At 42.1% G+C, this 25,931-nt stretch overlaps 1 protein-coding gene across 2 annotated transcripts in view; it reads right to left on the reverse strand.

Annotated features, from left to right (window-relative positions):
- Positions 1 to 25,931, reverse strand: part of TTC29 (tetratricopeptide repeat domain 29) — a 141,385-nt gene that overhangs the window by 37,796 nt on the left and 77,658 nt on the right. For both annotated transcript variants that reach the window (XM_069976884.1, XM_069976883.1), the window contains 2 exons: positions 12,635 to 12,726; positions 5,921 to 6,044 (listed from right to left, as the gene is read on the reverse strand). In XM_069976884.1, the coding sequence (XP_069832985.1) occupies positions 5,921 to 6,044; positions 12,635 to 12,726 (216 nt within the window). The remainder of the gene's footprint in view (positions 1 to 5,920; positions 6,045 to 12,634; positions 12,727 to 25,931) is intronic.

Here is a 25,931-nt window from a genome sequence, read left to right on the forward strand (position 1 = left end):
ATGCTATGGCATAGCATTGATTGGTGTATGTAATGTAATATATGAATCTAATAGTCTCTTAGGGGGACTTAAAGGGGTGCTCCAGTGTGAGGGCACTTTTTTTTGGGGACCGGGGAGGAGGTGGCTGAAATAAAAGACGTCCACTTACCTCCCCGCTCCGGTCCCCGGCCGCTTCCGGGTGTCTGACGCCGCCTGAGACGCTACGTCTCAGGGCCACTCAGCCACTCAGTGAAGGAGGCGGGATCCGAGCGGACTTCAAATGGATCCCGCCTCCTTCACTGAATGGCTGAGCGGACCTGAGACGTCACGTCTCGGGCCCGCGTCAGACACCCGGAAGCGGCCAGGAAACGGGGACCGGAGCGCCGTGATGGAACCGGGGAGGTAAGTAGACATCTTTTATTTCAGCCACCTCCTCCCCGGTCCCCCCCAAAAAAGTGCCCCCCCCCCCGCCGGAGCACCCCTTTAAAAAGTGTAAAATAAAAAAGTTTAAAAAAACATGCCATAGCCCCTTCCCCAATAAAAGTTTAAATCACTCAACTTTCCCGTTTTATAAATAAAACGTCTAAAAAAAAGCCAAAAAAAATATACATTTCCCTTTTGTTTCTGAAAAAAAAAAGGTGTCCCGAGACTGTTGACTCCCCGATGTCCCCGACTGTCATACACATTGTAGAAACGAGCCCACTGAAGTATAAAGGACACTTTCTTAGTGGCAGTTTTTTTTTCCTTCTTGTTGTAGATTATGTGACCTTTTGTTTTGTTCTATTTTGTTTATTTTTGTTTCTGAACGTTTTTTTACTCTTATATCACTGTCTAGTAATAAAAAAAAACAGTAAAATGATCATTTGACACCAATAAGTCCCATATTAGATTAATTAATGCCGACCATTAACAAGAAAATGCTGAGCTTCTAACATGTCTGTACAGGGATCATGTCATGTAACAGCCCTGCTAGTAGACCTATATACTGTATATGCCCTTACACACAGGGATGACTATATACTGTATATGCCCTTACACACAGGGATGACTGTATACTGTATATGCCCCTTACACACAGGGATGACTGTATACTGTATATGCCCCTTACACACAGGGATGACTGTATACTGTATATGCCCTTACACACAGGGATGACTGTATACTGTATATGCCCCTTACACACAGGGATGACTGTATACTGTATATGCCCCTTACACACAGGGATGACTGTATACTGTATATGCCCCTTACACACAGGGATGACTGTATACTGTATATGCCCCTTACACACAGGGATGACTGTATACTGTATATGCCCCTTACACACAGGGATGACTGTATACTGTATATGCCCCTTACACACAGGGATGACTGTATACTGTATATGCCCTTACACACAGGGATGACTGTATACTGTATATGCCCCTTACACACAGGGATGACTGTATACTGTATATGCCCTTACACACAGGGATGACTGTATACTGTATATGCCCCTTACACACAGGGATGACTGTATACTGTATATGCCCTTACACACAGGGATGACTGTATACTGTATATGCCCCTTACACACAGGGATGACTGTATACTGTATATGCCCTTACACACAGGGATGACTGTATACTGTATATGCCCCTTACACACAGGGATGACTGTATACTGTATATGCCCTTACACACAGGGATGACTGTATACTGTATATGCCCTTACACACAGGGATGACTGTATACTGTATATGCCCCTACACAAAGGGATGACTGTATACTGTATATGCCCCTTACACACAGGGATGACTGTATACTGTATATGCCCTTACACACAGGGATGACTGTATACTGTATATGCCCCTTACACACAGGGATGACTGTATACTGTATATGCCCTTACACATAGGGATGACTGTATACTGTATATGCCCCTTACACACAGGGATGACTGTATACTGTATATGCCCTTACACACAGGGATGACTGTATACTGTATATGCCCCTTACACACAGGGATGACTGTATACTGTATATGCCCTTACACACAGAGATGACTGTATACTGTATATGCCCTTACACACAGGGATGACTGTATACTGTATATGCCCCTACACAAAGGGATGACTGTATACTGTATATGCCCCTTACACACAGGGATGACTGTATACTGTATATGCCCCTTACACACAGGGATGACTGTATACTGTATATGCCCTTACACACAGGGATGACTGTATACTGTATATGCCCCTTACACACAGGGATGACTGTATACTGTATATGCCCTTACACACAGGGATGACTGTATACTGTATATGCCCTTACACACAGGGATGACTGTATACTGTATATGCCCCTTACACACAGGGATGACTGTATACTGTATATGCCCCTTACACACAGGGATGACTGTATACTGTATATGCCCCTTACACACAGGGATGACTGTATACTGTATATGCCCTTACACACAGGGATGACTGTATACTGTATATGCCCTTACACACAGGGATGACTGTATACTGTATATGCCCCTTACACACAGGGATGACTGTATACTGTATATGCCCCTACACAAAGGGATGACTGTATACTGTATATGCCCCTTACACACAGGGATGACTGTATACTGTATATGCCCCTTACACACAGGGATGACTGTATACTGTATATGCCCCTTACACACAGGGATGACTGTATACTGTATATGCCCCTTACACACAGGGATGACTGTATACTGTATATGCCCCTTACACACAGGGATGACTGTATACTGTATATGCCCCTTACACACAGGGATGACTGTATACTGTATATGCCCCTTACACACAGGGATAACTGTATACTGTATAGTGCATTAGGCGACAATACTTCCATGCATATAATTTAAAGGACTGTCACAGTCGGCAGTCTGAGGAGGGGGCTGGCTACTGAAGCTGGAATATGTTGGAGATTATTGCCCGGGCCTACTTAATTAGATTTTCCTTTTTATCTATAGATATCAAAAGATTTTTGTTTCCCCACTGGTCATTTTAATGGATTTAAGAACAGCAAGAATTGGTGCAATAACTTAGCTTCTCTAAAGATCCATATTATCCGCCATATGTCACCAACTTTAGCTGCTTCTGCTTTCGCTTGAGTTTTATACATCACAGGTCCTCCCCCATACTGTGTCAAAAGTCAGCCTTGGATCATGATCCTGAAACCTTCCCTAGCCGGGATCTGCAGCGAGCAGGATGCCATCAGCAGCGGCTAATCTCGCACTAATCACAAGCGGCAATTAGCACACTCTAACCAGCTGTCAGCCAGCAGACTGCAAAGAGTCACTCTTCCATTTAAACCAACAGGAGAGCAGTGTGTGCACTTTTTTCAAAGCCGCTCTTCCCTCCGAGGAATTAAATGACACAAAGAAGTCACCAACACTAGTTCTACTGCTCATATGGCAGCTGCACACAGGGCTCCGGCTCCCAGCACGCTCATAGCCTCCAAAATACACATTCATCCAAACTATAATATATATTTTTTTTTAAAAATCCTATAATTCAGTGAATTTGTTCTTACACTTGCATGGACAGGGCATGCTGTGGTTTTAGAACATGTACTGGTCTGAAGACTAAGGCTACAAAATTTTAAATCTCAAATTTTAAATCTTAACCTAGAACAGGTTTAAACTTCCCACTATAATATTTATTGTGTTTCACATCTCGGCCAAAAATGCTGATAAAAATACTACATGTGACCTACAATGGAACCAACTAGGGAACAGTTTTTTTCCCCCAGGGCATACTGTCTCAGGGCTGGGGAATGCTTTACTAAGTAGCTTTCTCCCAGAGACAGCACCCCTTTTGTCTCCAGGTCAAGTGCGGTTTGAAATTAAAGGGGTTATCCAGCGTGGGGGCACTTTTTTGGGGGGACCGGAGAGGAGGTGGCTGAAATAAAAGACGTCCACTCACCTCCCCGATTCCAGCGGCGGGTCACTCGTCGCGGCGCTCCGGTGCCCGGCCGCTTCCTGGTGTCTGACACCGCCCGAGACGCTACGTCTCAGGGCCGCTCAGCCACTCAGTGAAGGAGGCGGGATCCGTTTGAAGTCGCTCGGATCCCGCCTCCTTCAATGAGTGGCTGAGTGGCCCTGAGACGTAGCGTCTTGGGCAGCGTCAGACACCAGGAAGCGGCCGGGAACCAGGCACCGGAGCGCCGTGTTGCGGGACCCGCCGCTGGAACCGGGGAGGTAAGTGGACGTCTTTTATTTCAGCCACCTCCTTCCCCGGTCCCCCCAAAAAAGTGCCCCCACGCTGGATAACCCTTTTAAATTCCATTCACTTCAATGGAACTGAAATACAAAAAATGCACCCAAACTGGAGATCAGAGTGATGATGTCTCTGGAAGAAAGTGGCCATGTTTTTGTAGCTCTGGATAATCCATTTAAACTATGTCTGGGTCCTATATGGGGGGGATTATCAAGACCAGCATATCTGTACTGCTAATGCGGGCAGTTTCAGGAATTCATGCCAGCTCTGTGCTCGACAGGCGAGTGTACGCCAAGTGTAGGGATGATAAATTCCCCCCATATATTTGTTTCTTGTATGTACTGCTGTATGTACTTGTGATGCTGCTTAACAGCAAACACTGAGGTATTTTGAGAGTGCAAGGGTTAAAATCGTGTGCACTGGTTACAAATAAGGAAGTAAAAGTCAGGTCCTTTGAGGGAGGAATCTGCCAGGTCCACCTCTTTCCGGATGAGAGCCAATCCCTGCAAAGCTCAACTCTATCACTCCAAAGGGATAGGACGTTCTAGCTTAGTCCTGGCTTGACCAGAGGAGTGAGAACACCTATCCCTGCTGATTACAGTTTGTTAGGCCTCACACCAAGCCACTGACTTGTCATAGATATTCATAGATTCCAGCTCCTTGTAAGTCAAGTTAGTTAGTCAAGAGAGTCAACAGTTTGTCAAGGACTCTCTTGCTTCACTACACACTTTGTTTGTTTAAGTCAGAGTTAGTGTCTAGTTAAAGTCACATAGCACAACCTCGCCCTTCAGGTGGGACCATACCACATCCTTAACCACGAGTAAAAGTATACTTCAGTGCAATACACCAATACACCACAGTTCGCCAAATCTGTGGGAATCCTCTACAGCAGCGCTTCTCAAACTTTTTCTACTGGAGCCTCACCCAACAGACCAAAAAAATGCCGGGGCCTCACCAGACTGACCAAGAGGGCGCCTGGGCCTCACTAACTGTGGTGAAAGTCTATTTAAAAGTTCAAAATAACGCTAGGGCTACCTTTCAAGCTCTATATACTAATAAATCAAGTACAACATAAATTAATAATGTTGTTAAAATAGAGATTTTTGTTAACAGCAAATGGACTGTGCAGATCATAGTTACTTTTGTGAAATCTGGCTCCACAGCTGGGCCTCACCAACCACTAGGGGGCGCCTCACTGCTGAGGCCTGACACACAGTTTGACAAGCACTGTCAGGTTAGCGCTCGCTTCCCCTTCATTCCCTGCTGTCCGTCATATTACACGCACAGACAGCGGGCAGGGAGCAGTGGCAGGGGCTGCCAAGATGATCCTTAGATCGTTCGGGCTGCCCATTGAAGTCAGCGGGGGTCTGCTGCCGCCGTGGGGGAACAACGGGCATTGTTCAATACAGTGTGTGAACAGCGGCCGTTGTTCCCCTTAGAGTACAATATATTGCATTATTTCAAGGCAAGAACGGTTGTTGTTTTAATCGCCAACAACGGCCGTTCTTATCTTAAAAAAATAGACTGTGTGAACATAGCCTATATGTGACTTGTGCCACAATTTGTGACTTTCCTTCGACATAAAACTGGCATACACATGTTGATAAACGACCCGATATATGACTGTCTATACGGTATGATATCACAACGGGATGTGCAACTAGAAGACACCCTGGAATAAATATGAAAGCAGTCAGTACTTACTCGAGCATTAAAAATGTCTCCAAGGCAGATGCATGTCTCCGCAAGGCTTTGGCCTAAATTGCTAGTTTTCGCAACCTCAATGAAATTTTCCAAGTATTTAATGCTTTCAACTATTTTTCCTTGGCTGAAAAGAGAGAAAAGGAGACAGATATTCCATTTACAGTACTCCATATAATACGGGCTTGTTATACAACACAATACAACCATCTTCAGCGTAAAGCTGTGCGGCACAATGGGCCGTTAAGACGAACAAACCCCTCATTTAAAAAAAAACAACAAGTGGGCGTGTCATGGGCGTGTCCTTTAAAACTCGCCACAATTGATAGATTTACTAAGAAAACTGTCACATTTTTTCTATTCTACAAACCAGTCACCTCTAGTGTGGCGGGATGGTCAGGTTTTAGTTTTGTCCTGTGAAAACCCTTCCCGATTTACATAGGGCGACACATTAATGAATTCAGCGTGAAAAAATTAGCACGGACGACAGCATAACGGCTTCAAATCGGCGCATTGTTAGTAAATGAGGCCCGATGTGTATGACAGTAGCCTGTCGTGGTGAAAGGGCAATGGGTGCCGTACGCGTCAGGGTCTGAGGTGGGGGCTTGTAGCCTGTGGTTTGTTATCACAACTATCGTAGGTCAGTGCATCCGACTTATTTTGTAGCAGCGGCCTGCAGCAATGTATATACACCAACCATTACATTAAAACCACTGACAGGTAATACACCACTGGAATTTCATATGTTAAAGGAGAAGTCCAGTGAAATTAAAAATTCAGCAGCCGGCAGGGGCAGGGGGGAATTTGATTACAAGTAGGAATTTACCTCTCCTGTGCCTGCAGTTGGATAAGCTGCGGGACCCCTGCTAGGCTCCGGGACCTCTTGCACTGACCTGGGTGATGGACTGGCCGCTCAGCCAGTCAGTGACTAGGGCGGGGCACCACACCAGTCACTGATTGGCTGAGAAGCCAGTCCATCAGCCAGGACAGGCCTTTTCGTCATCACGCTGGGCCGCCATTACATGACACTTCATGTAAACACAGGTTCCCTCTATAGGCACTTATAGCTATTTTCTACAGTATACCAGGATGTCAAAGGTCTCTATGACCGAAACGTCCCGTGTTCGAGAATACCGGTATTGGCAAGATGATCTGTAACATGTTGTATATAGTGCCTGAGAGCATCCTACTGTGTTTATAGTGAATAAGCATTAAGCTGGTGTCATCATGTACGGCTGTTATACTATTCCTAAAATCGTTGGGCGTCGGGCTCGCATTGCTACACGTAATAGCTACGTGTAATAGTGATGCACGGCCGATGGCTGATGATTGTAGTGTAAAACAGCGCTTCTCAAACTTTTTCTACTGGAGCCTCACCCGACAGACCAAGAGGGCGCCTGGGCCTCACTATCTGTAGTGAAAGTCCATTTAAAAGCTGAAAATAATGCTAGGGCTACCTTTCAAGCTCTATATACTAATAAAGCAAGTACAAAATAAAATAATAATGTTGCTAAAATGGAGATTTTTGTTAACAGCAAAAGGACTGTGCAGATCATAGTTACTTTTGTGAAAACTGGCTCCCTAGCTGGGCCTCCCCAACAACTAGGGGGCGCCTCACTGTTTGAGAAGCACTGGTGTAAAATATTAAACTATTTACTTACCTTACCAGGTTTCCAGGTGTCCTCGGGCCTTCCCTGGTCTCTGCAACGACAGGCCGCTCAGCCAATCACTGGCCGGGACAGGTCCGTGCGCTGTCAGTGCAGATGCTGGAACAGAAGGCAGAGCTGCAGCTGCAGAGAGCGGGGGAGGCAAGAGGATACCAGAAAAGGCCTAGGGACACGGGGGAACGTGGTAGGGTAAGTAAACTAAAGGCAAGGGCTGTATGGATATAGTGCTCTATATATATATATATATATATATATATATATATATATATATATATACAGTGGCGTAACTACCAGGGTCGCAGCAGTCGCTGCTGCGACCCGGCCCGCCACAAGGGGGGGCCCGCTGGGCCCCTGAGGCGCCCCTCATCAATCACTCTTGTGACCGCAAGCATTGTGTTGCTTGCGGTCACAAGAGGCCGCCTCCGTCTGCCCCGGATCATGCGCTGCTGCCGGGGGTGTTGCGTCCTATCCCCGGCAGCGCGCGCATCATAGAGTTCACTGCTCCGGCACAAGGAGCGCACATTAGAGACACTCCCTGTGCTGGAGGTCCCAGCACAGGAAACTCTATGATGCGCGCGCTGCCGGGGATAGGACGCAACACCCCCGGCAACAGCGCATGATCCGGGGCAGACGGAGGCTGAAGAAGAAGAGGATCGCCAGGGGAGCGCGTTGTTAGGTGAGTTGTGTGTGTTTTTTTTATTTATTTTTATTTTTTTTAATAAAGGAAAGAGGGGGCTATCTATAGGAGGGAAGGGGCCATTTATAAAGGAGGGGGGAGAGGTGGCCATCTATAAAGGGGGGCAAGAGAGGGGGACCTTCTAGAGGGGAGGTATCTATAAGGGGGGGGGAGGGGGACCATCTATAAGGGGGGGGAGAGGGGGACCATCTATAGGGAGGGGGGGAAGGAGACCATCTATAAGGGGGGGAAGAGTGGGACCATCTATAGGGGGGGAGGGGACCATCTATAAGGGGGGGAAGAGGGGGACCATCTATAAGGGGGGGGGAGGGGACCATCTATAGGGGGGGAGGGGACCATCTATAAGGGGGGGGGAGAGGGGACCATCTATATAAGGAGAGGGGAGAGTGGGCCATCTATAAGGGGGGGAAGGGGCCATCTATAGCAGAGGGGGCCATCTATAAGGGGGGAAGGGGCCATCTATAGGAGGGTGGGAGAGGGGGCTATCTATAAGGGGTCAATATATAAGGGGGGGAAGGGGCCATCTATAAGGGGGGGCATCTATAAGGGGGGCAACATAGGGGGAGAGGGGGCTTTCTATAAGAGGGGATATACAGAGGGGGCATCTATAAGGAGGCTACATAGTAGGAGGCATATACTATAAGGGGAGATACACAGAGTGGGGACCATCTATAAGGAGGCTACATATGAGGCATACACTATAAGGAGGTCACATAGTGTCAGCCTACCCACTAAATGAGGCCAATACAAATGTGCAGTTTGTAGAGAGATTACGATGGTGTCAGAGTGAGGAGTCTAATATGTCTGTCTGGCAGATTCTGTGGATTTGGGCTCGGAGAAGTTCTCGTAATGGCCGAGAGCAGATGGAGAAGAAGATGAAGAGGGAAGAACTCCGATCAGAGAAGACGTCCCCTGTGAGTCACCTGATGTAACTGCACTGTAATGTATATGGTGTCTAGAGCCTGTGTGGAGCTGCGTCCACCTCTATATGACTGGATGCGGTGATACGTGTACAGTGGATGTTATTCAGTAGCAGCGGTGGTGTTAGTAGGTGGTGGTGTTAGTAGCAGTGTTGGTGTTAGTCAGTATGTGGTGGTGTTAGTCAGTATGTGGTGGTGTTAGTCAGTAGCAGCGGAGGTGTTAGTCAGTATGTGGTGGTGTTAGTCAGTAGCAGTGGTGGTGTTAGTCAGTATGTGGTGGAATTATTTGTTACTTGCTATCTGGTACTATGTTTTATTGGTCTTAGTATACAGGATTTGGTCAGTAACAATATGGCGGTAATATGTGTGGTGATAATATTTTCTCTTCCTATATTAAGATCGTTATTCGTAATATCTGTCTTGGTGTATATATATAATATACACATATACCAATAGCATCACTTGGTCGAGGAAAGGGGGGGGCCCAAGTTGACCTCTAGCACCAGGGCCCAGGAGTCATTAGCTACGCCCCTGTATATATATATATATATATATATATATATATATATATATATATACAGCCCTGGCTGCCCAATAGTCGGCCTGTCTAATTGCTCAGTAAATGGGCGCGATCTAGCAGATCATTTACCCTTTACGATTGGGCTGTGTAATAGGACCCTTCACATGACCGGATTTCCGGGGTACACCTTGAGGATTTTCCTGAAGGGTGTCCGTTCCAGAATAAAGGTCAGCACCTTATACATCCTCTCCTATTTTTGTCCGGAATTCCCAGTAACGCTTTTGGGATATGACTGCTTAAAAATCCATTTTTTTCCTCTTTACTACCAGAAGACTAATTCAAAACAAACATCTGCGACCAAATCTACAGCAAGGTGAGTGTGTCTAACAGATTTGCTCGGTAATGATATATCAGCAAAGAAAAGCTCTTGCTAAGGAAAGCCAACGCAATCTTACAGAAGAACAGCCAAGGATTTACTGAGGATAAGAGCGGGGTTACCGTGTTAGACAAATATTAATTCCTCTTCTCCCAGTCCTCCACATGCCGTGCACAGGTGCAGCCCGGAGAGCATATTATAGCTTATAATCACCAAATTCATTCAACCAGACCTTAGAGAGTTAAACATATAGCAGCACTATCTGGTCCAAAGGAAAAGAAAGAAAAATCACACGATATTTATCTACCAAGGTGATTCCAGTTTCCAGATGGGCAAACGGTACTTTAAACAGCCATATCCCCTGACAACTGTCCAATTATGTATATCACACTTGGCCTACTGTTTGCTGTAGAAGTAATCAATAAGGGACGTGGTTGAGTGAACATAGGTTTTGGTTGAACCAATGCATGAAAACTTAATCATTTACTCTGAATGGAGAAATCAAATAGAACAGGGATGAAACTACCACAAAGGGGATTCTATAAGTTCGGAGGCCGGAGATGAAAGTATTAAGGTAAATGAAATCAGTGAGAAGGGAAATGTATCAAAAAGGAATTGCTTTCACCTAATTCTAAGAATTAATCGGAGGTACACTTGTTCAATTTTTAACGGCTAACCATGGTGGGGTAATGGGACACGGACAAACACCCATCACCGGGAACCTCATTCACCTACACAAATAGAATTTATTCCCAGAGAAAGTATATATATATATATATATATATATATATATATATATATATATATATATATGGCTTCCTTCACGAGAAACATGTCGGGCTAGTGTTAGTTTCAAGTCTTTGCATTACACACATATATATATATATATATATATATATATATATATATATATATATTGTGTGTGTGAAATATGTCATAATAAACTGCTAGACCGGCTATTGTGCATGGAGTATGAATTTCTGTGAGGGCAGAAACTGCTGAATATTCATGGGGAACAAATATACATATATATATATATATATATATATATATATATATACACACACACCAGGGACTGACACAGTGACCCTGTAATGGTGCTGAAGCAATGAAATGACAGTAAATGATTATTCAAGGTAAAAACTTCCCTTAAATACAAAGACTTTACAGACCTCTCAGCTCATTCACATGAAAGACACCGACATGTTTTGAGGACCACATGTGCCTCTTAGGGCCCTAATTCACAGGAATGATAATCGGCTGAATCAGCCTCATTCAGCCCGATTCGGACGATTATCGCTCGGTGGAATAGAGAGAACGATCAGCCGACGATCGTTTCATCGGCTGATCGTTCATTTAGGGCCAGACCTAAAATCATCATTCCCCCACTGCGCATCGCTACAGTGGAATAGCGGTGCGCGGCGGGCGACCGACGATTTGAGAAGCAGCAGCACCTGTCAGGTCTTCTCCTCCGCTCCGTCCTCCTCCCCGGGTCCCGCGCGCTCTAGCTTCAGAATGGACTGTCAGCTGACGGAGCGCTCAGCCAATCACAGGCCGGGACCACCGCGGCCTGTGATTGGCTGAGTGACCTGTCAGCTAACAGGCCATTCTGAAGATAGAGCGCGCGGGACCCGGGGAGGAGGATGGAGCGGAGGAGAAGCCCTGCCAGGTAATGTATGCTGCAAGGGCTGCAAGGACATCGGTAATGATGTCCCTGCAGCCCTCGCTCAACGATCATCGGGCCGTGGAATAGGCCCAGTAAACGAGCAGCGATCTAGGTAAAATTAACTGGATAGGGGACAAGTAAGAGATTGCAGGGGGTCCGACCTCCTTACCCCCCGTCGATCTCCATATTGGGCTCCTGGCTTCTTTGTTATAAATACAGCCGTGGGTACGGCACATGACCCACGGCTCTATACATTCCTATAGAGCCACCGGAAATCGGCCATGGGTCTGCTCCTGCAGTAAGGAGGAAGTAGAAGGCTGCATCTCTTAGGCTATGTTCACACACAGTAAAATAATACCAGAATACAGCAGTAATATATAGAGAAAATACAACGTGTGATCAGGTGAAAAAATTAAAAGGGCACCGTAGCGCCCCCTATGATGCACTAGGAGATTTCTTTTCCTCTAAATCAGATTACTGTGCACTACCTGATATAAAACTACTTCCCGAAAGACATATCGCCAGAGCTGATCCATTTCTGATTTCAGTGAATTTTACCTTCATAATTTCAGTTCATCTGTTTTATAAAACATAAATCTATAAAAAAATATTGCAGCATTTATAGAGCAGATATCTATCCAAATCTAGTGAAGATGTAAGAGCACCGGACAGGAAAAGCTGGGATGCCGTCTTATCCTGCCCTTTAAACTGTATTTGTTTCAAATAATTTAGACTGAAAGGGTCACTCAAAAAGGGCAGAGCTTAAGACGTAAAGAGCCAGTAAATGGGAAGTGACAGATCTCTAGCAAGTCAAGTCATTCACAGTTGAATAAATTGGCAGTGACAGCAAGACATTCGAGTGCTAACTTACCTTTCCAGAGCTTTTGCCATTGCTTCGTATGCTTTTCCAAGCCCAACATTATCTCCGAGCTCTTTAGAGATTTCCATGTACGTAGTAAGAGACTGTGGAAAATAAAACCGTAAAATAAATCACAACACAGTATATCAAAAAGTAACAATTTTATTAAGCCTATGATTATATTGTAAAACCGCATTCATGGATCAACTCTTAAATACTCAAATAACTAATAACAACAATATTACTACTACTAATAAGATAATATTATCATAATAATAACAACAATAGTACTAATTATAATAACAACAAAAATACTACTATTACTACTAATAACAACAACAATACTACTACCTATTAAAATAACAATAATAATATAATAACAACAATACTACTACTAATAACAATACTACTACCGCTAATACTACTACTACTACTACTAATAATAATAATAATAACAATAACAACAACAACAACACTACTACCAATAACAACAATACTATTACTACTACTAATAATAATAATAATAATAACACTACTACTACTTATAATAATAATAATAACAACAATAACAATAATACTACTACTACTAATAACAACACTACCACTACTACTACTAATAACAACAATATTACTACTACTACTACTACTCATACAACAACAATATAACAACAACAATACTACTACTAATAATAATAACAACAACAACAATATTACTACTACTCATACAACAACATAACATCAATACTACTACTAATAACAACTATACTACTACTACTACTACTACTACTACTAATAACAACAACACTATTACTACTACTAATAATAACAACAACAACAACAATACTATTACTACTACCACTACTACTAATAATAACAACTACAACAATACTACTACTACTAATAATAACAACAATATTACTACTACTACTACTACTACTACTCATACAACAACAAAATAACATCAATACTACTAATAATAATAACAACAACAATACAATTACTACTACTACTAATAATAACAACAACAATACTACCACTACTAATATTAATAACAACAACTACAACAATACTACTACTACTACTAATAATAATAATAATAACAACAACACTACTACTACTACTAATAATAATAATAATAACAACAACAATATTACTACTACTCATACAACAACATAACATCAATTCTACTACTAATAATAATAACAACTATACTACTACTACTACTACTACTACTAACAACAACAATACTACCACCATCACTTCTACTACTAGTACTAATAATAATAACAATACTACTACTACTAGTACTAATAATAATAACAATACTACTACTACTAATAACAACAACAATACTACCAATAATAATAATAATAATAATATCAACAATACTCCTCCTACTACTAATAATAACATCAACAATACTACCACTACTACTAATAATAATAATAACATCATCAACAATACTACTACCACTTCTAGTAATAATAACATCAACAATACTACCGCTACCAATAATATTAATAACATCAACAATACTACTACTACTAATAATACTACTACTAATAATAATAACATCAACAATACTACCACTACTACTACTACTACTAATACCAATACTACTACTACTACTAATAATAATAATACTACTACTACTAATAATAACAATACTACTATTATTACCAAGATAATATTAGGATAATAATAATACTAACAATAATAAGATAATAATAACAACAATACTCCTACTACTACTACTAATAATACTAACAACAACAATACTACTACTACTACTACTAATATAATATTAGGATAATAATAATACCGACATTTATGCAAAATAACCAAAGTTTCTGCAGAAGCAATAAAAATGTAGAGAATTTATTAAAAATGTATAAATGACAGGCCCGTCAGGAAGTAATGTAAGGAAGAATAAGTTGATGTTATTCTGCCAAATTTTTATGCTGCATGAGCCGTTTTTTATCAATTTGGCATAATCTACACATCCTCACATCACTTTTGTAATACACTACTAGTCGATAATGGCCAACACTGCCGCCTCTTCATATTGAGGATTGTGGGGAGTTTTCTAAGGCATAGGTCATTACTATAAGAAATACAATAAGCATACACACAGCAAAAGAAACATGTGACAAATAAGCTTACATTTTAATTAAATCTTGTCAAAAGTCATCCTATGGCTATGTTCACACAACGTCAAAAATGGAGAAAAAACGTCCGATTTCGCTATTTAAAAAAACTTCAGTTTTTGCAGCAATTTAACTGACTTCAATGCAATTGCATTGAAGTCAATGGGAAGACGGACGTCCTATGCACACAATGCATTGAAAAGCGGACGTTTTTGCCGCGGACGGCAAAATAATGAACATGAACATTATTTTCGGACGGTTTTTGCAAATAGCGGACGTTTTTTATTAGTTGTTCACACACCGTTCTTTCTCCGTTTTTACTAGTAAATTCAATGGATTTTTCAATTAAGCCGCATCCAAAGGCCAATTAGTAACCCCAAACTAAAATAATGTGCAAACACCCGTCATTGTACTAAGGGGATGCCAGGCTTCAAAAAACGTCCGTTATTTCAGACTCAAAATAACAGACGTCATTTTAAACGGAGCTGAAAAAAAACGTTGTGTGAACATAGCCTATAACCCCATTATACATTGGGTGCCACTTAGTTATGTTATTAGTGTACAAACTCCATGAAATAAACCATCACATAAACCAATAGTTAGGAACCTTCGGCCCTCCATCTTCTGTAAAACTACAATTCCCATCATGCCTGGATGGCCAAAGCTTTGGTGGTCCAGACATGATGGGAATTGTAGCTTTGCCACAGTTGGGGGGCGGCATGTTCCCCACCACAGATATAAATGATCTGGAATACAGCTCTAATACAGCTCTCATGTTTCTTATCTTTCATTGTTTAGAAACCATTTCCCAGTAGGTCTCTGCTGTATACACAATTTTTAAAGGGGTGTTAAAAAAACAAAAAACAATTCTTTATTAGGGCTTATGTTTTGCTCCATGATCCATAGATTTTAACTGTAGCATTTTGGCTTCAAAGGGATTTTTTGTAAGGCTATGTTCACACTACGTAAAAGTACGGCCATTGTTGCCATCAGCAACAACGGCCGTACTGTGTACGGGTGAACAATGCCTATTGTTCTATGGGATCCCGACCGGAGCGTATACACATCGAATGCGCTCCGGCCAGGATGCCGTGCGGCGCCGCAAAAAACTGACATGTTAGTTTTCCTGTCAGTTCACACAGTGAAGCGAGCGGCTCCGGCCGCTTGCTTCACTGTGGGCTATGGGAGGTTCTGATGCGGGCGCGCGCTGATGTGCCCGCATCAGAACCCTGTGGCCAAAAGATCATCTGGCCGATGCTTAAGTACCGGCCGGGATGATCCAGGCAGAGACCGGCTGTTACATGACCCGTCCGGGTCATGGAACGGCCGGTCTCCATACGTAAGTATGTATGTAGCAACAAAAAATCTGCAATTTTGGTGTTTTAATTATTTTTGATGCCATTTGCTGTGCGGGATTAATAACACTATATTTTAATAGATCAGACAATTCTGCATGTAGACATAACAAACATGTTTATTTTTATTTTAAAATTTGGGAATGGGGGTGATTTCAGCTTTTTTTATGGGAGTGTTTTGCTCTGCTAGTAGAGTCTGGCTGGACCGGACTTTTTCAGCAGAGACCCATCAGCAGCATCAGAAGGCGAGTACAGACCTCCGGCTGATAATTGGAGCTATCAGCATCCTACAATCACGTTGTAGTGTGTGTGTGTGTGTGTGTGTGTGTGTGTCGGGTAGCGATCAGCCACCTGTTTTTCAAACCATTTTCTGCATTGATTGTTACATTGGGGCACTGAAAGGGTTAAATGGCTAAATTGTTACTGACAACTACGTTTTAGGCCAGATTCACACATCTATTGTCCTGCCCATAGCCGCAGACCTGCATCTACAGACAAGATTACTGATGTGCACCCACAACAGTCCGCACATTTCACGGCCCCAACACAGATTTGTAGTTGTGAGGTTTTTAACACAAAACTAAAGGGGTATTCCAGTCTAAACTAACATAGTTATACTTGGAGGACATGTAGGACATTTAGCACATGTAGGACTTGTAGGACATGTCAAGGTAAATATTTTTACAAATACAATCATTTAGTAAACTTGCCTCCTTCTCCTGATATGCCACTCTTTTCCTCCCTTTGTTGTCAGCTTGTTGTCTAGGTTACAAACCACTGCTCTGCTCTAAAAGCAGTGGACTGGCTGGTGTATATATAGTTAAAATGTATATGTATAGAGATATAGGGGGACATCTAATAAGAACGGCAGGTGTAAGTCATGATAAATGAGGCCCAGGAGGAGGCCACGCCACTCCCCGCCTTGACACGCCCCCTGTCCACCCACTAGGCAGACGTACCTCCTCCCTGGCGTACACCACAGGTGCAAGGCTCATACATGTCCCCCTGAGTGTATATATATATATATATATATATATATATATATATATATATATGCTATAGCTATGTATATACCAGCCAGACCAATGCTTTTAGAGCAGAGTGGTGGTCAATATTCTACAACAGCTGTCAACAATGGGAGGGAAATCAGCAGAAGGAGACAAGTTTGCTAAATGAATGTATTTGCAAAAATAATTAACTTGATGGGTCCTACAAGTATAACTCTGTTAGTTGAGATGGAACTGCCCCTTTAAGCATCACCAGACATACCAATGCCTAGTGAATAACAGTAAATTATGATGTAGATGTGGAATCCAATCCTAGTGTGAATTCTATACTGTATCAATTACAAGCATAGCACGACAATAAATCCCCCTTTACCTAGTCGACATTGGGAAACATTGTCTAAGATGATTAGAAATACATTTCTTTGGTTTCCGGCAATAAGAATCTGCTTAGTCATTTCATGGCTCCTGAGCAGTAAGAATCCCGTGCAGCGCCAGAGAAGGATCCGGACAATCAACCGGAACATTGTTCAAAGTGATGGTGAGCTAATGGCTTGTGACATGTGCTGCTGAACCGGGCTGAGGCACCCGAGGAATATGTCAGAGCCTGAGAAAGGTGTCGGGAGTCGTTTGATGAGAAGCGTCTGTACACACTAATAGTTCTAATGTCCTTTGATATAAAAATTGATCCATGATCTCCTAATACATAGGATGAATGTGGTGCGGTATAAAATCATCGACTGGGCAAAAATAATGAAAACTTTGTTCAAACATACAATCTACCACGCTGTGCCGGAGTGTAATCTGTTATCTAGCTGCAGGACATGCGCTCCATTACAATGTCGCCTACAAATGGAGAGAGATCACAGTGAGCTGGGGAGTGAAGAGGAGAGCCGCGCACTTCTCCCTACTCGTTCTAATGATTGGGGGAATCTGAACACCCAGAACCCAACTGAGCAAAACGTCCGTGTGGCCGAGAACTGAGAGAGAAAGCATTTACCGTTCTATCTTACCATCTCGGTTTACTGAATACTAAGGCGGACATTTATGAAACGTCCCTGGCGTACGCCTGCCGTATGCCCCGCTCGCCCGATGGGCGGGCGTGACAAGTCGGGGAGGAGGCATCATTCATCAGCTGATGAAGGCCACAAGCCGAAACGTTGCGTCCTCCTATTTGCACCTGTATGATGTGACACTTTAATAATAGAACACTAAGAACTTGGTGAGTGCCGGGATATTCCTTTACTACTTGCTGGGACTGCTTCCTACCACAAGCACCACCCCAATGTAGAGTGCCATCTTGCTCCAGTACCGCACCCCTATTGATCCAAGCTGTTTTTCGTCTTTCCTCCTATAGCTGATTCCTGATTTTACCAAAATTTTACACACTGGTCCTGAATATTAGATTTTTTTTTGTTATAATTTGGATTTTTTTCTTTTACTTGATCCTTCATATTACAATAATCCTGATACCATATGGTCCAATCCTACACATTTCTGACTTTCTGTACTACCGTATATTTACCACAATTTTTTTTTCTTTTTCTAGAAGCATGACCAATCCTTTAAGGAGTATATCATAAGGTTTTCTTTGCCACTGGGCATTTTAATGGTATAACTCCTCACCAATAAAATGTAATTATCTCTGGAACTGAAACGTTCCCATGAGGAGAGCGGCTAATGTAATATACCACATAAAGCTCCACAATAGTTCATCACACTTACACAAAATGTTCAGCTAAGGGGCATTCCTGGTTTTCACGTCGCATTTCAATGCTGAACTGTATGCTAATTCACTTAGCACACCAGACCAATCTGAATAATATAATCATATTATTAATGACCACCCTCTGCTGCCTGTGCTGGAACTCATACCCTATCCGCTGTACTCCACCGCATCAAGAGATTAGCCATAGTCTAAGTAGGTCACATCTTCTGCATTACCTTGATCAAAATTTCAGCTTACTCCCTCAAAGAAACTAATGAGGTTATTATGGCATGACCTCTCCCACCCAACACCATGCCGATGATCATTAATATTACTGTACTCTATGAGAGACATAAAATGATGGCTGCGGAGGTTCTCCGTACAATTGTCTTTAACTTAGAAATGACAATTAACCCCAAGTAGAACAATATTTTATAGGTTATCTGTGCATTATACAGACAGGTCACTGACAGCGAGACACTCACCCTCAGCTATTGATTTAAACACAGTAGAGAAGATGCAAAGTAAAAAGTGGAGTCGCGGCCCACAGCAACAATCACATTTCATGTCAAATTTTCAGTGGAAAAGCAGCCAGGGGATGACTACTCCTTTTTTATAGTAATACTTTTACATTTCTGCTCACACTTTTTTCTGTGTCAAACAAATTAGACTAAATTAACCCAAGAGCATCAGTTCTGCGAGCCCTGGCCACTCCACTTACTGAAGAACAAACACCGCCATCTTCTCATGTGTACATGACAAAGCATTTTGAAGTTGGGCAAACCTCTTCATCAGGTGAATACTGTTATTATGTGCATTCCCCTGACAAAGGGTTTAATTCAGTCTTAAAAAGACTTTGTCAGTAAGTTTATGGCGTCCTATCTCAGGGCGGCATAAACTAGTGACAGAGAGGCTGAACAGAATGATGGATCACTTATATTGTTCTGTGCAGCTGATCCAGAGATCTCCTCCTGAATAACATGGACAATAAGTAGTCCTCTCCATTATGTGCATGAGCTCAGTAGTCCTGGATATTCATGAGAAGCAGAAAACTCCACCCACCAGCTGCTGATTGGCAGTTATCTATCCATGCTGTGTATAGGCAGTCAACTGTCAATCAGCAGCTGGAGGGCGGGGGGAGGGGTGTGGCAAGAATCCTATTCTCCTGCATATTAGGAGAACAGCTGAACAGAATGATGTAAGTAATACACCAATCTGTTCAGCATTTCTGTCACTAGGTTTATGCTGCCCTCATTTAAGATGGAATAAACCTATTGAGAGATTCCCTTCAAACACATTGCCTTGTAAACTTTAATAAAATACACTATCAATTTTTTAACATAAAGACGAGACCTTCATTATTCAGCAAGTGGAGTGATGATTGTGATCCAATTTGTTTTCTTGCACTGATATTTCAGCTGGTCTCTTCAGAGCCATATGGAACTGTGGAAATATGGAAGCGACCTCAAGGAGTGACTACTAAACCAAAGTCTGAATGGTTGTTTTGTTCTGGACGCACAACTGAAGGTGGTGAGTGGGTCAACTATCGGTGATCAAGCACGGTGTCTTCAGACTGCATTTTTTATTTTTAAATGGAAGAGTACTGTCTAGACTGGTCACCCAAAAGATACCGATGCTTAAAGCAAATGTACTGGCACCAGTACATAATTTTTTTTTTCCATAACTGCTTGGTCCTTTTTTCAAACGCCACTTGGGTTCCTGCGCTCAGCGTCATTCCCTGCTTGATTTGAAAAGACACATCGGGGGAGCGCCGGGCCCCAACCCCAGTGCTCTGAGCCGTTGCTCAAGCAGAAAGCAGCACAGGGTGCCGAAACCTGCCAATGTTTCGAAAAAAAAACCCATACCCGCCCCGGTGCCGAATAGGTTGGGCAAAAAGTGTCAGGAGTAAGTGGCAAAATAAGATACATGGGCATGCACATAGATGAGCTCACAACTTAAGCGGAAGATATGTATGGGGTTTTGCTAATAAAACTGATAGCTCTCTGGGTGGATACAAATGTAGAATATACTTAAAAACACAAACAGCAAAAACATGAAAACTGACAAAAAAAAGGCAATACAGAAAAAACTACTATGATAACTGTATATTGTGCTTGGGTACATGTGTGGCACTCTCAAAGCGCTTCTTACAAATTGATGTCACAAATATCTATTACAGGAAATTTCATATTTATGAAAATAATAAGAGGTGTAATATCAATCCCCAGTGAGGCTGTGTGTCATATCTAATGAAGGAAAAAGTAATTTCTGACTTACACCTCACACTGAAGAATCTTCCACCAAATAAAGCGAAAAAGAAAACAAAAACTCTAACCTTCCTTCAATGTCATAAAAGATACATTTTCCCAATAATACAGTTCGAATCATTTTCATTGAGTTTCCCCAACATGAACCTGCATTTATGAATACAAACATCTATGTGTATATATAGACGCACTTTTAATATCAGCTCCGACATGCTGAAAATACAAACTAAGTCTCTCATATAACAAATATAATAATCCCAAGAAAAGAGAAAGCTGTGTTATGATGTGCATTCTCCACCAAATGACACAATATACATGGGAAATCACAGAAGAAAGCCAATACAGGGAAGAGCAATGTATTATTTATTCGCTTTCTGACCATCTCTCTTATAATAAAAAATCTACGTGTCTAAAGCAATTTATCACCCCCCCCCCCCCCTTACTATAGCTGGCTGAAGGTGCATAGCAGATTGGAGATATTAACTAGTATATGGAGGAGCATATATTTACCATACACTGACACATATGTGCTTAACTCTCCTCTTTGTATACTCCCCAAAACCAGAAATGCTGCAGGAAATTTATGGTTTACTTCTTTCTTTCTGACAGTTGTGACAAAGACGGGAAATGTGATTCCTGCCAGGAGCTTTTATCAACTATGTCATAACGACGAGTAATAAGTGTAAATAATAGATGGCCGAGACCTAGTGGGAAACGGGAGCAATACCAAGCAATGTTAGGTGCCTGCTGATAGGGGTTTGCAAGAGCCGCAATCCCTTGACTTCCCAGTAGAGTTTTGGCCTGACAATAAACAACAGTTTAATACTTTATCTAATCCCAGCCAGGAGGTGAGTTGAGCAGCGAGCTTCTGCAGATGTTCACATCCAATAATCTATCCATAATTGATGAAACAGGGAGGTCAGATGTAATGGCTTCTACTTTTCCAGCAACAAATAAATGGTTATTGACAAAACAAGCCAGTGTGGAGCAGAGAGTCGAGCGGTGACAAGCATCGGATGGTGCTGAGGCTGGCGGAGAGAGGAAAATCAGGCTCTTCATCTCCAGGATTCTACACGTCGATGTACAGTAGGATATAAAGGGCCAAACTGTCAGACAGAAGACGGAAGGAGCAAACGTAGAGAAGTGAACAAAGGAAGGAAAGACGAAGAAGAAGCCGACTGTTGAGAAGACAGAGGTAAGTATGCACGGGCACACGAAGCAGACATGCTCTGCCTTGGCAGGACTCTGATCACACCTCGGCAGCTTTTATCAGCCTGATATTTGCAGTAGGATTTTCTGTCATTTCTGTGCTAGGTAAAAATTCCGTCATTTACGGTTACAGGAATATAAAAGTGCATTGTGTTTGTAGTCTCTGCTGCGTAACTGGAACACAGCCATGGCTAAAAATAAATGACTGTATGCAGCTACGGTAAGGGAGCTACGTGAAGGCGTACTAATAATATGACGCTTTAGTTAAACTTTAATGCCGCTAGTAGTCTGTTAGGGGGAAATGGTAAAATAACAATAAAAATAATCACATAATAAAAATGGAAGATATTGGTGTAATTAAATGTCGGATTAGCTCTTTAGAGGAATCCTAAATCTTTAGATTTTCTGTGCTAGTATAATTGTTTTTTAATGCGGCTTAATTTTAGGCGAGGCCGTTGTCTATGTAAAGTTGCCATTTTGTTTTGGTGATAATTGCGCGGTCCGTTTTTCTTGCCATAAAATGCTAATGCTGTAGAGTTTTTCCTCCAATAATTAGTCAGAATCTAATGACACTTTGCACAGGAAGCCACAAGGCAAAGTGGAGTTTTATTGTAATTGCCCAAATCTACGGCACATTTGTTATAGGTAATGGCACACAAACAGTGAGCGACACCGCAGGTTCTGTTCCAGATGAAATGTGAAGTGGGCACTGAGAGATGAAATATTTCTCAATAATTGATGAGAATGCTGGGAGATGTGCACAAACTTTAGAAGTATTGAGTTGTAAGTAAGTAATGAAGCTCCGCGTTTCTTAATAGCATTGCTAAGGAGTAAATCAAAATGACACCGAGTTCCTTCTCGCAAAGCATTTAATCCATAGCTTCCAATTAACAACGGGATTGTAAGGGGCGAACAGTGAGTTAAAGGGATCGAGCATAGCACCAGCTGAGAGTTATCAGGAGGAAAAAAAAAAAGATAAAATAATGAAAACAATAAGAAAACCATATATAAAATGCACGGATAGTTCCCAAACACATGATGAGGCTGCTAAAGTTTACTCTGAAGTAGATATATTGAGGATCTGACCTATAAAATATACTGTGACTGCAAGTCAGATGGCATAGGCCTGGATCATACTGCGAGCATGCACAATATAGAGGGTAGTAACACATTGCCATGCGTGTATAATTGCATGCCAGGTGACAGGCCCGGACCATGCTATGCTGTAAGCACACTCAATAAAATGCTTTCAAATCAAAGTAATATGGTAAATACATCATTACACAATGACAGATCCCTCGAAGGCAAACAATGTTTGTAGGAGATCATTGTGTTCTATTCGGACACAATCCTCCATTGTGTAAATAATAATTCTATTACTTCTAATAATAATGCTGTGTGATCAGGAAACTGTGGGGATTCATTAGAAGCTGATCTTCAAGACGACTTGTTACAGGCAATGTGCTCCTTATGGAGGTAGTGGGGAACATATACTGATCCTGCTGTCCCACTGAGTGTCATGCACTATTTACCCCAGGACGGGGCAGGAATACGGCGCTGCTGCTCCTGCTGAACTATACCAGGTTCTATGTAAACTTGAAAAACTTACTGCATTAATTGCACATAGTAAAACTATGCTTCTTATCCAACTAATATAAAATATTATGAATGGGGCCAGCTTCATGAATAAGGCAATCATAATGAAAACCAGTAATAAATGGGCCCCATAAGGCTTTTACCGCTTAGGCTGGGTTCACACTATGTTTTTGCAATCCGTTTTTTGCAAAAAATGGATGCATGTGTGTGCATCAGTTTTGATCCGTTTTTCAATTGAATTCCATTCTAAAAAAAAAAACGGATGAAAAAATGTAGTGTGAACCAAGCCTTAGGCAGAAATCTTGCATGTCCACTATCACATCCAGGTCTCCCCTATAATTCTCTATGAATATATGTGCATTGGATGTGGGTTTTAAGCGTGCACTGGCAATGATGATTATGCATACAAAACAATTACATTACTCTCTGTCCATATTTGCAGCAGATTTTCGCTTTATTGCTCCAATACAAAGTAAGCAGCTTCCTACATCCTCTCACACTGCGCTCCGTGCTCCCTCCGGGCTGATATTTGGTCTTTTCTCTGTTCAAAAAAAGAGACCAAACACAGGAAGTCCCCGTCTTTTGCGTACTTTCGCAAGGAAAGACACTTGTCCATCATGCAGGTTGTAGATCAACTGAGAGCAGTTCACTTAGGCCAATTATATTATTGACTTATGCTAATTATATTGTCATCTATGCAGCTTACCAGGAGACAATGCTCCTTGTTATGCAACAATTCCATCAGTATAATGTCACTGTGTGGCTACAAAGGTTTTGGTGCTGTGGGAAAGGAGAGCTGACCATACAATGTGAGATTCCCCAGGATTCTATGTTACTGAATAGAGGTGCAGCAGTGAAGACTTGTCTTGTTCTGTGCACGCTCAGGAATGGCTGTCAACGAATACCAAGCCATGTCTGTGAGCGCACAAAGGACAGAGACTTCCTGCATTTGGTCTCTTTATTTGAGACAAAATATCAGCACAGAGAAAGCATGGACAACAGTTTAACAGGAAGGGAGACACCTAGTGGCAAAATGTATCATGTTAATTTAAATGCAAAACTGCTTGTGATCACAACCCCATTTCTTGACAAATACATATTGTGACAGTAAAACAGCAGGTTAGCTATGAAAAACAAGTAATACATTAAACCTAGAGCAAAGGACAAGTCACTAACCCGATGACAGTGATTCCCAACCAATCAGAATATTGTCACCACAATGTAATAACAGGAAGGGATTCTGTTTGCTTAGGGTAAAATGTGCCTAGGAAATTACTAAATTTACTGAATTTCCGTCAGTTCCTTTTTTTCCGGATATTGTAAATTCTATGAAGATTTTTATTTTTACTTGAAAAATCCTGAAAGCAATTATGACGACCGAGCAGAATTAGTTTCAGTCAGAAAAACAAAATTGCATTACATTTTTAAAAAATTCGAACCCAAAATGTTCCGCCACCTCCCTGCGCTGCTTCTTCTTCATCTAAATAAGATGTTTGAGTAAGTCCCAATAAAAAAGTTGATCTGCATAAAGACGTGTCGGAGGGAGGGCAGGAGGCGACGGAGAACGGCAGAAATGAACAACCACAGGAGGAAATGAAATCTTTCACGGCAGCTGCTCCCCTTGGATTCTCCTAGAAGGAAACTGCCTGAGGTCGGCTTCAGCACAAAAGGATAGAGAAGATGAAAACTGTAATGTAGGGCTGGAAAAGCACTGCTGAGACCCCGGAGTTTCCATCCCATAAGTCTCTGGCTGTGTGGCAGGACCTTTTAGCATGTCACAAAGGCTGGTGATAAACAGCACATTACCATGAAACAAACGGTGCCTGAGCAGTATTGTAAGAGTAATGATAACTAGCACTCTCGTGGGAGAGCGGACGGCGGTTTCATCTCTCTATGCATCTGAGCACAGATCGCTAAATGGAAATGAAAAGTGCACATTTCTGATCAGGGCCGCGGTAATTACATTTTAAACAGTTCTAGCAGCTAAGAAATATACACTATTACCATACAATAACATGGCGGC

The sequence above is a fragment of the Dendropsophus ebraccatus genome, chromosome 7 (assembly GCF_027789765.1).
Source record: "Dendropsophus ebraccatus isolate aDenEbr1 chromosome 7, aDenEbr1.pat, whole genome shotgun sequence".
NCBI classification, from domain to species: Eukaryota; Metazoa; Chordata; class Amphibia; order Anura; family Hylidae; genus Dendropsophus; species Dendropsophus ebraccatus.